This window comes from Danio rerio, chromosome 12 (genome assembly GCF_049306965.1).
Source record: "Danio rerio strain Tuebingen ecotype United States chromosome 12, GRCz12tu, whole genome shotgun sequence".
NCBI classification, from domain to species: domain Eukaryota; kingdom Metazoa; phylum Chordata; class Actinopteri; order Cypriniformes; family Danionidae; genus Danio; species Danio rerio.
The window spans coordinates 51,190,001-51,207,508 of record NC_133187.1 but is presented as its reverse complement, the minus strand read 5'-3'; the positions used below and the strand labels follow the sequence as shown (position 1 = coordinate 51,207,508).

Here is a 17,508-nt window from a genome sequence, read left to right as displayed (position 1 = left end):
AACTCCACACAGAAACACCAACTGAGCCGAGGTTCGACCCAGCGACCTTCTTGCTTTGAGGTGACAGTACTACCTACTGCGCCACTGCGCATAAATATATAATTTATAGAATCATTTATACTTTTAGGCATTTATTTGGGGGCCCTCAGATTTCCAGCAGCTTACCTTGCTTATTGGTTAAATCTGCCATTATGGAATATAATTACAACATCAAAGTAATAAAGGACACAATTAAATAAATAACCTTATAATAATAATACAAAAATAAAAATACACAAATACAATAAAAAGTAACAAATATTATTTATAATTATATAATTATTCACTATGAATGTGTATTGTATTATAATATATTTAATAGTTGTAAAAAAATTACAGTATTGGCTCAATTGTTTGTATTACTATAGTTGTTGTGTTACCATAGCAACTGTAGAATCACCACAACAGATCAATTACTATCGTGGTTCTGTTACCATAGAAACTGCAGAATCACCACAACAGATCAATTACTGTAGATGTTGTTACCATAGCAACTGTAGAATCACCACAACAGATCAATTACTATAGTTGTTGTGTTACCATAGCAACTGTAGAATCACCACAACAGATCAATTACTGTAGATGTTGTGTTGCCAAAGCAACTGTAGAATCACCACAACAGATCAATTACTATAGTTGTTGTTACCATAGCAACTGTAGAATCACCACAATTAATTCAAGTACTTTAATATACAGTGTATAGTGTGGCTCAAAAACACAGCACTATTTAGTATAAATGACAATAGTATTTCTTCATAAAAACCTTAAGAATGATATTAACATTATTTTGTCAGTGTTTTGGAAATACCTTCCCTCAGTGACATTGTGGGTTTAATAAAATATTATGCAAACAACGATTTTGAATGTATTTAATAATAAGAATGTTATAGTAATGGCTGTAAACCTATTATATTTTGTTTTTCTGGCTAAATTTCACATTCCAGTAGTAAATTTAGTAACTGCACACCTCTTTTATCAAGATTCAAAACCCAAATGAAAGATACTGACAAACCTAAAATCAATACAAACGAGGACTTTAGACTAGAAGACTGAAGAACTCTGGGTTGTTGTTTGAGTTGTTGATAATGCTTGTCAAGCACACAAAAACACAGACAAACACACATACCACACTCCAACAAACACTCTCACACACACAATCTCTCAAAAACATACACACTCCCAGACTTGCACAAACACTCTCTCTTACAAACACAGATTTGCATGAGATCAGTGTGGATGTTCACTGGAGTTGAGGAGTGACTGATGGGTTTGGCTTCAGTGTGTTAATAGAAACCAGTGGAAAAACCGGTCACCTTTTTACGTCATATAGTGAACATCACACATTCACACACACATTTACAGGGTAGGGAGGGAAACACAGGCTTTAGAAATACCTAAAGTATTTGCTAAAATCATACTGACCCTTATTTATTTCATCAGTGAAATCTGTGTGTTTGTTACACACAATGAACAATTATTATTTCAATACTTTAATACAAAACACAAAGAGCAAAAGCGCGCGCGCACACACACACACACACACACACACACACACACACACACACCCTTACAAACAAAAGGAGTGTCGAATTTCACAAAGTTGAAGAGCATTGTACTGAAGAGCAGCCTGTAATGTATGATCATCAACACCAGAGGGCGCAATATACAGGCTGACCTCTCTCTTGTGCTGTAATCTTTTATAATAATCAGGTATTAAGTTCTGTAACTGTAACCAATCGAAATATCTCCCTTAAGCAATCATCATTAACCTCAGGGTCGGATTTCTGTCAGGAGATGCTGCAGCTGGGTCAAAAAGGAGTTCTGTGCTCACTGTATGAGCCATAAAGAGATGCTTACATGTTTCAAAAATGTCCGGATGTTAAACATGTATGAAACATTTAGACTGAGACAATGAGTAGCAAATGAGCAACAGCATAAGCAAGCACTCAGAAGAGCATAGCAACCGCCTTTACACATTTACATTTAGCAGACGCTTTTGTCCACAGTGACTTACAATTGAGGAGGCATTCAGCGATTCAACAAGAGGCAATACACACTGATTACACCATTACACCACCACCACCAGCCTGAACCGCTGATACAAGGCAGGATGATCCATGCTTTCATGTTGTTGAGGCCAAATTGTGAGCCGAGCATCCGAATGTGTCAGCAGAAATGGAGACTCATCAGAGCAGCAACGTTTCTCCAATCTTCTATTGTCCAGTTTTGGTGAGTCTGTGTGAATTGTAGCCTCAGTTTCCTGTTCTTAGCTGACAGGAGCGGCACCCGGTGTGCTCTTCTGCTGCTGTAGCCCATCCGCCTCAAGGTTGGACGTGTTGTGTGTTCAGAGATGCTCTTCTGCAGAGCTCGGTCGTAACGAGTGCTTATTTGAGTTACTGTTGCCTTTCTATCAGCTGGAACCAGTCTGGCCATTCTCCTCTGACCTCTGGCCTCATCATCAAGGCATTTGCGCCCACAGAACTGCCGCTCACTGGATATTTCCTCTTTATTCTCTGTAAAGCCTAGAGATGGTTGTGCATGAAAATCCCAGTAGATCAGCAGTTTCTGAAATACTCAGAGCAGCCCGTCTGGCAGCAACAATCATGCCACGTTCAAAGTCTCTTAAATCCCCTTTCTTCTCCATTCTGATGCTCGCTCTGAACTGCAGCAGATCCTCTTCACCGTGTCTACATGCCCAAATGCAGTGAGCTGCTGCCATGTGATTGGCTGATTTGGACAGGTGTACCTAATAAAGTGGCAGATGAGAGTGTGAATGCATATATATATATATATATATATATATATTTTAGAAATACATATGAAGTCTTGTAAAACAGTTTGGTGTAAGTGTCAGAGGTGAAAAGCTGTTTTCTACAAGTGGTCTGTCGAGCTCAAACCCCTGTGTGAGGCACACTCGGATTTGATAATGATTTGAGGTTGTCGTGTGGTGTGGTGAGAGGAGAGGGGTCTTTGTTTTATTGACAGAGGTTTAGGTGATCTCAGAAGAGATGATGAGGTTTTTAGTTGTGGTTTGAAGGATACCAGTGAATCTGCATCTGTGAGAGAATCTGAAGATCACTCCACCAGCATGGAGCAGTGAATAAAAAGGTTTTGGAAAGTGACTTAAGCCGCCTTTTCACTGCACACGACAAGCGACAGACCGGAAGCCACTTATTTCCAATGTAGAGTAATCTGGGAGATGTGTGGTGTTCCGATCATCTCCGTATGAGGAAAATTCGGATCCGATTTGAGCTGCGGATCTGTTATAATATTTGAACTCCTGCGACTAGAGTGAATGCGACTGGCCGACCGGAAGGGATGTATTCCAGTGTTGTCCAAGCCGGTCTGTGAGCATGAGATGAGAAATAGCAGTTTTTTTGTGATTTGTGAACTTTTTTCTGATTAAAAAAGAAATTTTATTAAAAAAAACATTTAAAATATATTTATTTATGATAAAATATAGATTTTCTTATGTAAAATTTTTAGCTGTCTATGAGTTTAGTAGTTTTATTCAACTATGGTGAACGCACAGGAAATAAAAGGCTCTTGCTTTTGCGCTCCTTTATTCCGGAAGGATTTTGAGAATCAGCTTTTCTCCTATGGTGCAGGACAAAACTGAAAATTCTGTGTGACTACCACAAGGGAGGCGTATTCCAACAGTCGTGTCCGAATGTCATATGCAGTGAAAAGGCAGCTTTATTGCCTCTTTGCGATGAAACAATTAGGTGGCGCTCACTCCCGTGTGTGTATGTGTGTGTGTGTGAGAGAGAGAGAAAAAGGCAGTACACTCATATCCTCTGCAGTGCCTCTTGAGGCGACACTGAGATTGCTACATTTCACATTCTGAACTGCTCTTATTGTTACTTTGTTGCAACATCAAACACTCCAGTTCAACAAAACCGCAACATTGTAGCAGTAGAAGATGAAACAGACACTGACAGACGCAGCACCACCACCTGACAAAACAAAGAAAAATAAAAATACAGAAGAAAAGAGACGCAAAAGAATCTCTGAGATGAGCTTTATCTGAAGACCACTGGCTCTTACACAGTAATAAACTCCTGCAACCGCCGTTGATTATTGCTCTTGCTTTATTTTGGATTTCTCACTCACTCTCAGATAAACATTGACCAGAATTCATCATCATCGTATGCATAAGAACAAAAGTCCAGATTCAGTACAGTACCCGAGAAACAGCTAACAATGACTTTCACAGTTGAGTTACTTTAGGTTAATAACGCCTGTACACATGGCTTTAGACAGTACATATCAATGTTTCTGTTGCTGTTTGGTGTACAACAAGAGATTGTATTAACCAAGAGCCAAAATTAATGACTTATAAAAGTGATCAGAGGGTTTTATTGCAGTCTCTGTCAGGATCAATGCTTGAACATTGACAAAAATAAAAGACAAACAAACAGAAAACAGCCTGAATGCTGCACGGAGACCTCTGCAGCGCTTCATCAGCATTAGACACCGAGTCAATGAATGATCATTTAACCCAGAGCGTTCACATTATCTGTCCAGCAGTCTGACACTGTGTGTGTGTGTGTGTGTGTGTGTGTGTGTGTGTTGCTCTACTTGAGTTCTCCACAGTCAGTGATGCTGATCCTCTGAGCGGTGCGTCCCGACCGTGAGCCCAAAGCCTCCACCTTCCGCACCACATCCATGCCCTCCTTCACACTGCCGAACACCACGTGCCGCCCGTCCAGCCTAAACACACACACACGCGCACGCACGCGCTGCAGATCACGTCTAAACACACACTCATGATGATGATGTTGAAGAAGGTTGTGTCCTACCACTCTGTTTTAGCTGTGCAGATGAAGAACTGAGAGCCGTTTGTGTTCACTCCAGCATTCGCCATCGACAGAATACCTGAACACACACACACACACATTTAAATTATTCATTCATTTTCTTTTCGGCTTAGTCCCTTTATTAATCTGGGGTTGCCACAGCGGAAACTTATTTTACTAGATGTACTTTGATTATTACAATTAGTTTAGTGTGTGTGTGTGTGTGTGTGTGTGTGTATATATCAAGATCAAGTTGAGCTTTATTGTCATGTGTGGACATACAGTGGAAATAAATGTAATGTCACACTGCACATATATAAACACAACACAGGAAGAGCTGTTTAACCCTACATTACTAACATACTGGAGCACTAATCTAACGATATCAACTATACATGTACTCAACTATACGCCTAGGACCTAAGACAGACTGTTCAAGGACATTTACATAAGGCAGAACATTATTGTGCAAGATATTAAGAGTTATTTAAGGCTGAAAAAACAAGTAGAGCAGCATAATGCGTGGTAGATTCACAATTAGACACACACACACACACATCTATATATATATATATCTGTATGGAAATAACATTAGAATGTTCATCAGCCAATCCGATTCAAGCATTCTATAGTGTGTGTGTGTGTAAACAACATTTAAACACTGTTGGCACCAGTGTATAAGTGCAATAATTAACACCAGCCATTGAATTATTAGAAAATAACAGCCACTCTGGGTGTCAGGGTGGCACAGCGGGCAGCACAAACGTCTCACAGCACTCAGGTCTCTGGTTTGAGTCTCGGCTGGGTCAGTTGGTGTGTCTGTGTGGAGTTTGCATGTTCTCCCCGTGTTGGCGTGGGTTTCCTCCGGGTGCTCCGGTTTCCCCCACAGTCCAAACACATGCGCTATAGGGGAACTGGTCAACTACACTGGTCGTAGTTTATGAGTGTGTATGGGTGTTTCCCAATGCTGAGTTGCAGCTGGAAGGGCATCCGCTTTGAAAAACATATGCTGGATAAGTTCACGGTTCATCCACTGTGGTGACCCCTGATTAATAAAGAGACTACTAATTAATGAATGAATAACAGCCAGTCCACCTCTCCGCATCAGCTGTGCATTACCTTCTAATAATTCAATGGTCACTCATCAGTTATTCCACACTTATATGAGACTTCTTTGTAAGATTGGAGAATATATTTAATTATTTATTGAAGCCATTATGTTTTGCGATCATCTTCACTACAATTTTAATGCACATTTGGTCATTTGTATGTGATTTTGTATTGATTTATAGTTTTGTTTCAGTTTAGTGTCTAATTCTACTGCAGTTGGCTGCCAAAGCTAAAAGTGCATGTTTAATTTCTGTTTTCAAATAATATTTCATACATCTAATATTTGGTCTTTATTTAATAAATAAGTAATGCATTACACAGTTTCAGATTTCAGACAGCACCACTGATTTACACGCATTCAATACTCATTTAACTGACGACAGCGCCATCTAGCGGAGTCTATAGCCTATTACAAACCATATAAATCAAAATCATAAACGAAATTATTAAATAAAATATTGCCAGGAATGCGTTTATGACAGAAGCTTCACAGTACAACAGAATAACACCAGCAGAACAGCACAGATAATAAAGTAATAAGAAGAAAAAAGAGATTTATAATATACAAATGTAGTTTGACATTAAATACATAATGTTATATATCAATAATACTGAATAAATAAAAATAAATTAAGGGTGTACACAAAAAACATTAGACATCATTTTCAGTTTAATTTGTAATATTCAAATGCATTTATATTACTATAGACTATATTGTATGCACAGTTATATTCATTCATTCACTCATTTTCCTTCAGCTTAGTCCCTTATTTATCAGAGGTTGCCACAGTAGAATGAACCACCAACTATTCCAGCATATGTTTTACGCTGTGGATTCCAGTTGCAACCCAGTACTAGGAAACTCATTCACACAACAGCCAGTGTAGTTGATCAGTTCCCCTATAGCGCATGTGTTTGGACTGTGGGGGAAACCGGAGCACCCGGAGGAAACCCACGCCAACACGGGGAGAACATGCAAACTCCACACAGAAACACCAACTGACACAGCCGAGACCCAGATGTGTAAAAGTGTGTATAAATAGTGTTATTTGTTCCACTACTATCAACAAGAGTATTATCAAGATTGACCTTTGAATACTGAACTGAACAAACTCAGCAACATTCACAGACTGAATACAGAAGATCACACACACGCACGCACACACACACACGTTTCTTTACCTGGTCCGGTGTGTTTGAGTTTGAAGTTCTCGTCAGGAAATCTCGGCCCATATATGGATTTTCCTCCAGTTCCATTATGGTTGGTGAAATCTCCACCCTACATCAATATAAACATGATTATTCACCTAATAAATTACATGCAATAGTGTGTGTGTGTGTGTGTGTGTCATCTGATGTGAGGATAGTCATTCAAAAGTTTAAAATATTGGTACAAAACAAAGAACTCTGATTACAGTGTGAACTGTGATATTTAAAGAGACAGTACACCAACAATCTACATTTCCTCATTTACTCACACTCAAGTGCTTGTAAAGAGAAGCAAAGAATACTAGAGATGCACTGAACTTGCCATTAAAATTTGCCAAAATATGCTGAATTTTGCAAACAATAAGTAACTTTTAGTGGTTAAATATTTGGTGTATCCCAGCTATTTTCTGTTAACTATTACAGGGCATACGCAGAAATCCTAAAGGTGATTTAAATACATTATTAAGACTTTTTAAAGACCTTTGAATATTTTAAGATCTCCTCGCCACTTTAAGTTCTAATCAGTAAACAGTTGTTAATAAACAGTTTGTTCAATAAATCAATGGAGCACAACCATGCAACAGGACTCAGATAAGATCAGATGAATTTAAGCTTGAAAGAATAAATTACGAGGTTGTTTTCAGCTGCAGGCTCCAGCCACTGTTTAAACTTGTCTTTCTACAACCAGCAGTATGCAAAATGCCCACCTTCCCATCTGTTTCACTACATGTGGAGAGCTTCACGTCACTTCACGTCACTTTTCACTTTTCAAGTTTTAGGTGTGTGAAGTGTAAGAAGCAAAACATTAGTAATTTAATATATTTATATATATTTATGTAGTGCAGTTAGCGGTGGAGTCAGAGAGGCAATTGCAGATTAGGAAGGGAAGTGGAGACTAAATAGTTGAGTTTTTAGTGGTTTCTTGAAGACAGCGAGTGACTCTGCCGTTCTGATGCAGTTAGGGAGTTCATTCCACCAACTGGGCAGATTGAATGCGAGAGTTCGGGAAAGTGATTTCTTCCCTCTTTGGGATGGAACCACGAGGCGACGTTCATTCACAGAACGCAAGTTTCTGGAGGGCACATACATCTGCAGAAGTGAGAGCAGATAAGAAGGAGCAAAGCCAGAAGTTGCTTTGTAGGCAAACATCAGAGCTTTGAATTTGATGCGAGCAGCAACTGGCAGCCAGTGCAAACGGATGAGCAGCGGAGTGACATGTGCTCTTTTAGCTTCATTAAAGACCACTCGAGCTGCTGCGTTCTGGAGCATCTAAAGAGGTTTGATATCTATGCTTTTTTTTCGATCCGATCGCATGGATCGAGCATACCGGACGAAAATAAATATATTTATGCTTTTTTGGAGACAAACACTTTGGACAATGCTTGAACAAAATTTCAGACCTTATAAAAATGTGATTAAGACTTTTTAATATCTTTTAAAACCTTTTTCTCTTAATTTATTTTTCAACTATATATAAATACTTTATAAGACCCCGAGGACACCCTGTATAAAAGTCAGTAGGTGTGTTTCCAGCCACTTATTTTTCATGTACATTGTGTAGTATTGCATAAAAAATTATTAATAAAGATGGCAAAATCTGCATAGATGTTAAAAAGTGCACAAAAAAAAGAAAGAAAGAAAAAAACATTCACACAGCTGAGTGGGATAAACTTTTTTGTTAGCGCTGGGCAAAGATTAATCACATGTAGTGGTGTTACGGATCACAAATCGCACAGCTCAGATCACACTTCGGTATTTGACCATTTTTCAGATCAGCAAGAAAGAGAGGAGACAAATGCCATTTGCTTTCCATTTATACAAAAATATTACTGCAAAAACCACTGGGTTACCAAACAACTGAGAAGAAAGAAGCAGCTGAAAAATGAAAATATTCAATATGAAAATTAATCTTTGCTACAGTTGCTGATATTGCTAAATATAGAAATCTAACACCTTGTTGAACAGATCATTTATTTTTAATTAATGATCAACAATTCAACTCATTAAATCTCATGTTTGATTAGAGGTGGATCATTTCTGAAAACCTACTCAGTGACATCATTTTGATGGTTGTTTTTCACAACCTATTGGTTACCTAATGTAATTGCTACAATATTCACCAGCATAAAGTTCCATTAAACGGTGATTTTAATCTTCACCATAATCATCAGTGTTTAAATCTGAGCTATAAGCTGTTCTCCCAGTACTGCTGTGTTATTTCACTGTTAGTAACTCACTGAATGAGCGTAAAAACTGAATCTCTCTCAATCAAACGCAGATCTGACTGCATTGCTTCAAAGGATTAATAAACATATGCAAATCATCATCATTTATGATTCATATTGCGTGGGTGTGCACTGAGATCATGATCTTTCAATCTTTAATTGTGCAGCTTTACACTGAATGCACAGTGACAGAAAACACCTTTAAATGAATCACCTAATGCCTGGTTACACTTCTGCGTCGAGTGATCGGCGTGACCCACTGCGCATGCCTTGTGCATTGCCGTGCATTTCTGTTGCTCTGCAATAACACGTCTGAAACGCTAGTTGGCAGTGAGGTGTTTATGTTTCTCTGTGTCGAGTTTCTTCGCTGCTGTTTTGTTTTTTCTGAACGCTTCCTTAATGTACAAGTGACTCAAACTTGTTCAGGTTATCTTGTTTTGTGTTCAACAGAAACTCAAACAGGTTTGAAACTGAGACGAGTAAATGATGACGGAATTATAATGTAGGGTAAGGTGGCCCAAAACAGATGACTAACTGAATAGCTCATGAGTGTGTGTGTGTATGTGTTTGTGTGTGGACTGAGCCACGTGTCTGTGAGCTCCAGTAGGTGTGTATGGGCATGTGTATGAATGTGTATATGTGAGGTGTGTGTGAGCACGTGTGAGGTATTTGAGTGAGCGCGAATGTGTGTGTGCATGCGCAAGCATGTGAGAGCGTATGCGTGCATACTGTATTGGTGTGAACGAGCATATATGTGTGACTATGTTTGTGAGGTGTGCATGTTTGTGTAAACGTGTGTGTGCACGCATGTTTGTTTGCATGCATATGTGTGCATGTGTAAGCATGTATGCAAGTGTGTGTGTTTTCATCCTCTACCTGACACATGAACTGAGGAATCACTCTATGGAAGATGGAGCCCTTATATCCGAAACCATGTTCACCGGTGCACAGCGCTCGGAAGTTCTCTACACACACACAATAACAATAACAAATAAATACACCTCTTGGTTGTAACAGTATGAACATTTCATATCCCGAATAAAATGATCACAGTAATCAATATTATCAGAGATTTGTTAAGATGAGGTGAAAATGAACTAAAAAGTCAGTTACACACACTTAAAGTCTCTGTGAAATAAACACCAAGCTTTGAGATGTTAGTATCAGTAAGTTAGTGTTTAGGATGTTAATAATCTAATGTATCTTCATTTACACTACAGATCTAACAGTATGAACATTTCATTTCACTAATATATCGACAAAAACTATCCTCTTGCTCATCAATATTAGTACTTTTGTTAAATGAGCTGAAAATATAATAAAATTAATGTCACACACACACACACACACACACACACACACACACACACACACACACACACACACACACACCTCACAAAACTGCTCAAAACTTTACTTCTTTTAAACCTTTTTGAGTTTGTTTTTTTTTTCAGATGAACACAAAAGAAGATATTGTGAATAATGTTGGAAACCTGAAATCGCTTATTTGCAAAGTACTTCAGTTTTTAAGCAAACTGTCCCTTTAAGAGCACTATGAGGTATAAATCATCCAAATAAAAGTGTGTTAAGAGTGTTTACCTGCGGTTTTGGGCACCACATCCGCGTTGAGCTGCAGTTCAGGAAGAGAAAGAGTTAAAGGTCAATGAATGACAAACACCTCAAAACCTCTCCAAAACTCAAATTAAACTGCAACTAGAATAAAAAAGTGCTAACATCTCCGCAATACAACCGAACAATAAACAAAACATATACAAGCATTTATGAACACATTATACAGTATTATCCAATAATTATCGGTACTATTGGGGTAAAGTTAGCTTTATAATCGCACATTCATTCAGTGACAGGATCCCCATGTTGCGTAACACTCTACTTTGAATATTGGGTCTGAATTAGCATGTAAGAATTACTTTAAAACAACATTAGCTCTATTGACTGTAAACAACGTTGTATTTTGATAGTCGTTGACTGATCATATGATTTCACTATTTAGAATTAGCATTATAATATATTCAGAACTATAAAGAATACTTTCCTGAAACTATATCAAGGAGAATGTCTGAATGTGCGAATATAAGACCAACTTTACCTCAATATCAGTACTGACAGTTATGAACACAATACTATGACGAAGGCAGAGCTCATGAATATTAATTAGCCTAAAAAGCCGTTATTTTTACTTCTGTGAAGTGAAGGGTCTCGCATTCTAATTAACAGCAAGATCCCTTCGCTGATTCGTTAGCTGTGCTTTAAGGTTTCATTTCTAAACCAATGAAAGCGAAGAATGTCGAGCTGCGTCAGTAATATTCATAAGTCGACCCTTCCTCATAGTAGAGTGTGTAAGTTCTCCCGCAAGCACCTCGAAGGTGACTCTGCCGAGCGGCTGGTTGTCCGCCGCGATGTCGAAGAAAACCACCGGGTTGTTGTTGGCTTGAACCCCAGTGCTGTACAGACGCGCCGCGGTGAACGCTACCGAGCACAGCTTCAGCCTGTTACCGAGAATTAACATGCTGACTCCAGTGAGAAACTCCTGACTGACTGACTGACAGCGCGCGCACAGGAAGAAGAACCAAGCACGTGCACGGAAGAGAGCGCGCGCGTGTCTGTGTGTCACGTGTTGATCGCGGAAACGTAAATGGTTTTCATTTCGTTAATGATAATCAGCATTGCGATATGGGCGATTTTCCAGTTCATATTCCTCCATTCATATTTTAACCAGATTTAATAACTTGCATTATCTGTTGTATTTTGTTTTTGTTTAATCTTTGCACTTTAAATTACTGTTGTGTATTAAATGTGCTGTATAGATAGATAAACTTGCCTTGCCTATATAAATGTACCTAAAAAAAGCTCTAATATAATCTGTAAATTCAAAGTTGACAAGTAAACTGAACCATCATAATATTTTTTTGCCTTAAGTTTAATTAATTTGTACTCCTATGGCTGTTTATTTATTTATTTAATTTTATATATTCTACTTTTTCAATTATTTTTAAATTCTACTTGTAATAATATGTACTGTTGGCATATTGTGTGATTATATGCAATAAAAATAAATACAAGAGAACTAATTAGAGTGAAGCCAAAAGATCATGCTGTTATTTTTCATGCAATCCCAGGTAAAGGTGTATATCATGTGATGATGTGATGATTATTGGGACTATTAATATTAATATATTACTGTATATTGTTAATATTATTAATAATTAAAGATAAATGCAGTAATAGATATATTAGAAATGCATTAAAATAATTATATACCATGCATTACTGAAAACTAATTAATATACTTTCTCATTTCTCTACGTTTTATTTTATCAAAACACACACACACTGAAAAAGAACACACACATTCATACATGATACATTTTTAAATAAACTGAAAAATAAATAGATGTATCTATTACGTAAATAAACAGGCAGACATTTTAATAATGCGTCTCATGACTGCTTCATAAATCACACGTGAATGTAAATCAAGTGAACTCTTTAAAGCAGTTATGAATGATTTAAAGATGACATTTACAGACCTACTAAACTAAACATCAGGAAATCATGAAGAAGATATGACATTAATGCTAAATAATAATATTACTATCATCAAAATTATCTTTGAACTGCAGTTAGTAAATGATTATCAGCTAAATAAACTTTCAGAATCAATAATTGAGCGTAATAACAGTAAATATCAGAGTTTATTGAGGTTTTACTGTGTTTACCTCATTTATACACACACACATTCATTCCTGTGTCATAGTAAATAAAGTAAATGACATTATTTGACAGATAAAGATGATTCAGTCAAATATTAAACATCTCTTATAAAAAGGGAAGACTTGATTTGCACAATATGCAAATACATTTAAAAATATTTGCATGTGCATAATTAGATGCAAAGCATTATCATGTTTAAGACAATCAATAAAAGATAACTTCATATTAAAACAGCTAAACGTGATTAAACTCACTGAAATGCTATAAATAATGTAGAGATTTATTATTCCACGTAATAAAGGCTTTTATCCTGTATTTAATTACACATATTAACATACCTCTGTGTGCGTTACAGTAAAATATCCACAGCAGATATTATTTTTTGGTGAATAAAGGTGTATTTGTGAACCGACAGTTTAGGCTGCGTTCAGAAATTACAGTTCAGGAATCTGTGATCACTAATAAAATTAATATTCAAAGGAGACGCATTAAATTTAATTACAAAATATTGTGTTTAAAATAAACGCTTAAACATTCATCTGTAAATCATTACAATTAAAAGTCACATTTAAAAAAAGAAAAGAAAAATAAAGAAAATAATCATAAATATGACACTGAAGAACACTGAAAAGAATTCAGATTTGCATGACATGAATAAATTAATATTTACATTATATTCACAAAGTGATTAGCTTATTTACAAGCAAAAACTTTTAGTGAATTTTTGTGCAACTTTCAGGACAATAATAAATATATTTATCTCTATAATACAGTGTACAATATAATACAGCACTGCATTCTGAACGCAGCCTGTCTCTGGATATGAATATTCATAAGCACTGAGCCAATCAGAATGAAACACATATTTAGTCACACACATTTACACGGGCTTCACAGATATAATACAAATGTATGCTCTCTACACAAACACTCTCCTCAGGCATAATTAAATTAATCTAGACACACACACACGAGCGCGCACACACACACACACACACACACATTTTTCTCTTTACGTTTGCATATGATGTGAGTAAGAGCTGTAGTTTGAGATGTCAAAACCGTCTGAATATTCTGTATATATTTACTATATATATTTACTTTACTATAGGGCTGAATAAATAATATTAGATAAAAATGAGAGGAATAAATGAATTTCTGAAGATGTCTGGAGACACTGGGTATCTTTAAGAAACATGTGTAAGTGTAAATAAGGCCTAGAGTGCAGTGCTCCAGAGTCTGAATGCAGGAGTGATGAAGATCTGCAGCTGCTGGTGTGTGTGTGTGTCATTGTGTATGTGTGTATGAGTGTGTGTTTGTCAATGTGTGTGTGTTTGTCAGTGGAACAGTGCCAGCAGCTCGTCTCCTCCACTGGTGTGTTCTGGCTCCAAGAAGGTCAGCAGGTCCTCTGGGTTCATCAGATCTGGCAGGAGCTGCAGCAACACACACACACAAACACAAATACAAACACACACATTATCAAGGGTCACCACAGCGGAATGAACCGCCAACTTATCCAGCATATGTTTTACACAGCGGATGCCCTTCCAGCTGCAACCCATTACTGGGAAACACCCATACACACTCATTTACACACACACACACACACACACACACACACACACACACACACACACACACACACACACACACACACACACACACACACACACACACAAACACACACACTTTGGCCAATTTAGTTAAATTCCCCTATAGCGCATGTGTTTGGACTGGGAGAAACCGGAGCATTCGGAGGAAACCCACGCCAACACGGGGAGAACATGCAAACTCCACACAGAAACACCAACTGACCCAGCCGAGACTCAAACCAGAGACTTTCTTGCTGGGAGGCTACAGAGCTGACCACTGAGCCACTGTGTATATATACATACACATACACACACACACACACACACACACAAAAACACACAGATAAAAATCACATACACACACACGCACACACACAATCAGACAATCTTGCAGACACACACACATAGACCCACACACACAAACACACAATAAGACAATCTTGCAGGCACACACACACACACAAACACACAATCTTGCAGGCACACACACACACACACACACACACAAACACACACAATCAGACAATCTTGCAGGCACACACACACACACAATCAGACAATCTTGCAGGCACACACACACACACAATCAGACAATCTTGCAGGCACACACACACACACACACACACACATACACACACTTTATTCAGGCTAACAGGGCAGATGATGCGGCTGTGGTGATTGCTGATGAAGTAGGCAGTAAACCAGAGTAAAGTTGTGAACCTCTTACTCTCGATCTGACCTGCACTTTCTCTCTTCACCTTATCTCTCTCTCTCTCTACAAGTGAGTGTGTGTGTGTGTGTGTGTGTGTGTGTGTGTGTGTGTGAGTGAACTCACATCTAGAGATGCCTCGTGTGTGTGTGCACCGCTCAGATCCTCCAGAGGGTTATAACCCACAGGGGCGGAGCTATGCTGGGTGGGCGGCGGTCTGCAGGGAAGGGGCGGGGCACTGTGATGGAGAGGCTGGTGATTGGTCAGACTGTGCTGAAGGGGGTTGTGGGATTGATCTCTGCTGTGGGAGTCAGCCATCTGTGAACACACAAAAACATGAAGCGACAAACATATACACACAATCAACGTGACAATTAATAATGTAAATACAATAACATCAAACTTAAGAAATATATACAAATGTGAGTGTGTATATGTGTGTAACTGTGTGTGTGTGTGTGTGTGTAACTGTGTTAGACTCACAGTATTGTGCAGTGTGTGTGTCCGGCTCTCAGGGGTCATAGGATCAGTCGGGGGGTGTGAGAGCTGTGGTCCCTGAATGAATTCTTTTACTGATGATGGTGATGATGATAAAGGCTGACCGTGAGGAAAATCTCCCACTGTGCTGCAGCTCTGGAAACTGTGGCCTGCAGAAGAAGAGGAGGAGGGTCAGATGATGTCAAACCTGGGGCAGAAAGGTCAAACAGGGTCAGGATGAACAGCCGGGTCAGACAAGCTCAGGAGGGACAGACGAGGTCAGGAAAATTAGACAGGGTCAGGATTAACAGCAGGGTCAGATGAGGTCATGAGGGACAAACGGGGTCAGGAAGGTTAGATGGGGTCAGGATGAACAGCGGGGTCATGAGAGGACAGACGGGATCAGGATGGTCAAACAGAGTCAGGATGAACAGTAGGGTCAGAAGGAACAGATGGAATCAGGAAGGTCTGACAGGGTCAGGATGAACCATGGGGTTAGACCAGGTCAAGAGAGACAAACAGGGTCAGGAAGGTTAGACAGGGTCAGGATGAACAGCTGGGTTAGGATAAGTAGCGGGGTCAAGAGGGTCAGGAAGGTCAAACAGGATCTGGATGAACAGCAGGGTCAGAAGGGACAGATGGAATCAGGAAGGTCAGACAGGGTCAGGATGAACAGTAGGGTCAGACGGGGTCAGAAGGGACAGACGGAATCAGGAAGGTCAGACAAGGTCAGGATGAACAGCTGGGTCAGATGATGTCAGGAGGGACAGACAGGGTCAAGATTTCAGGTCAGGAGGGACAGATGGGATCAGGAAAATCAGACAGGGTAAGAATGAACAGCTGGGTCAGATGGGGTCAGGAGGGACAGACGGGGGTCAGGAAAGCCCGAGGGGGTCAGAAAGAACAGGTGGGACAGATGGGGTCAGGAAAGTCAGACGGGTTCAGAATGAACAGCTGAGTCAGATGGGATCAGGAAGGTTAGACAGGGTAAGGATGAACAGCTGAGTAATTTGGGTCAGGAGGAACAGACAGGGTCAGGATGAACAGAGGGGTCAGACAGAGTCAGGAGGGACATACAGGGTCAGGATGAACAGCAGGGTCAGACAGAGTCAGAACGGACAGATGAGGTCAGGAAAGTCAGACAGGGTCAGAATGAACAGCTGAGTCAGATGGGGTCAGGAGGGACGGACGGGGTCAGGAAAATCAGACGGGGTCAGAATGAACAGCTGGATCAGACGGGGTCAGAAGGGACAGACTGGGTCAGACAGGGTCAAGATGAACAGCAGGGTCAAACAGAGTCAGAAGGGACAGACAGGGTCAGGAAAGTCAGGGTCAGCATGAAAGCCTGGGCCAGATGGGGTCAGAAGGGACCGATTGGGTCAGGAAGGTCAGATGGAGTCAGGATGAACAGCAGCATCAGACAGGGTCAGGAGGGACAGACAGGGTCAAAAAGGTCAAATGGGATCAGGAGGGTCAGATGAGGTAAGGAAGGGCAGACGGGGTCAGGAGGGTCAGACAGGGTCAGGATGAAACAGCAGGGTCCAACAGGGTTAAACAGGGTCAGGAAGGAACAGTGTTGTCAGATGGGATCATACAGTGTCAGCATGGTCAGG

The 17,508-nt window shown here is 39.4% G+C and overlaps 2 protein-coding genes across 8 annotated transcripts in view; both read right to left on the bottom strand.

Moving 5' to 3' along the window:
- Window positions 1-4,112: 4,112 nt before the first annotated feature.
- On the bottom strand, window positions 4,113-11,993 carry ppifb (peptidylprolyl isomerase Fb). Its single transcript, NM_001037122.2, is given in 6 exon segments — window positions 4,113-4,752; window positions 4,842-4,917; window positions 7,131-7,227; window positions 10,259-10,347; window positions 10,982-11,012; window positions 11,763-11,993. Coding segments are annotated over 6 exon segments (579 nt in total). The 5' UTR covers window positions 11,913-11,993; the 3' UTR covers window positions 4,113-4,616.
- Window positions 11,994-13,079: 1,086 nt separating this feature from the next.
- Window positions 13,080-17,508, bottom strand: part of LOC141376900 (zinc finger MIZ domain-containing protein 1-like) — a 29,405-nt gene continuing 24,976 nt past the window's right edge. For all 7 annotated transcript variants that reach the window (XM_073918999.1, XM_073919004.1, XM_073919000.1 and 4 more), the window contains 3 exons: window positions 15,902-16,065; window positions 15,545-15,736; window positions 13,080-14,550 (listed from right to left, as the gene is read on the bottom strand). In XM_073918999.1, the coding sequence (XP_073775100.1) occupies window positions 14,455-14,550; window positions 15,545-15,736; window positions 15,902-16,065 (452 nt within the window). In that variant the 3' untranslated portion in view covers window positions 13,080-14,454. The remainder of the gene's footprint in view (window positions 14,551-15,544; window positions 15,737-15,901; window positions 16,066-17,508) is intronic.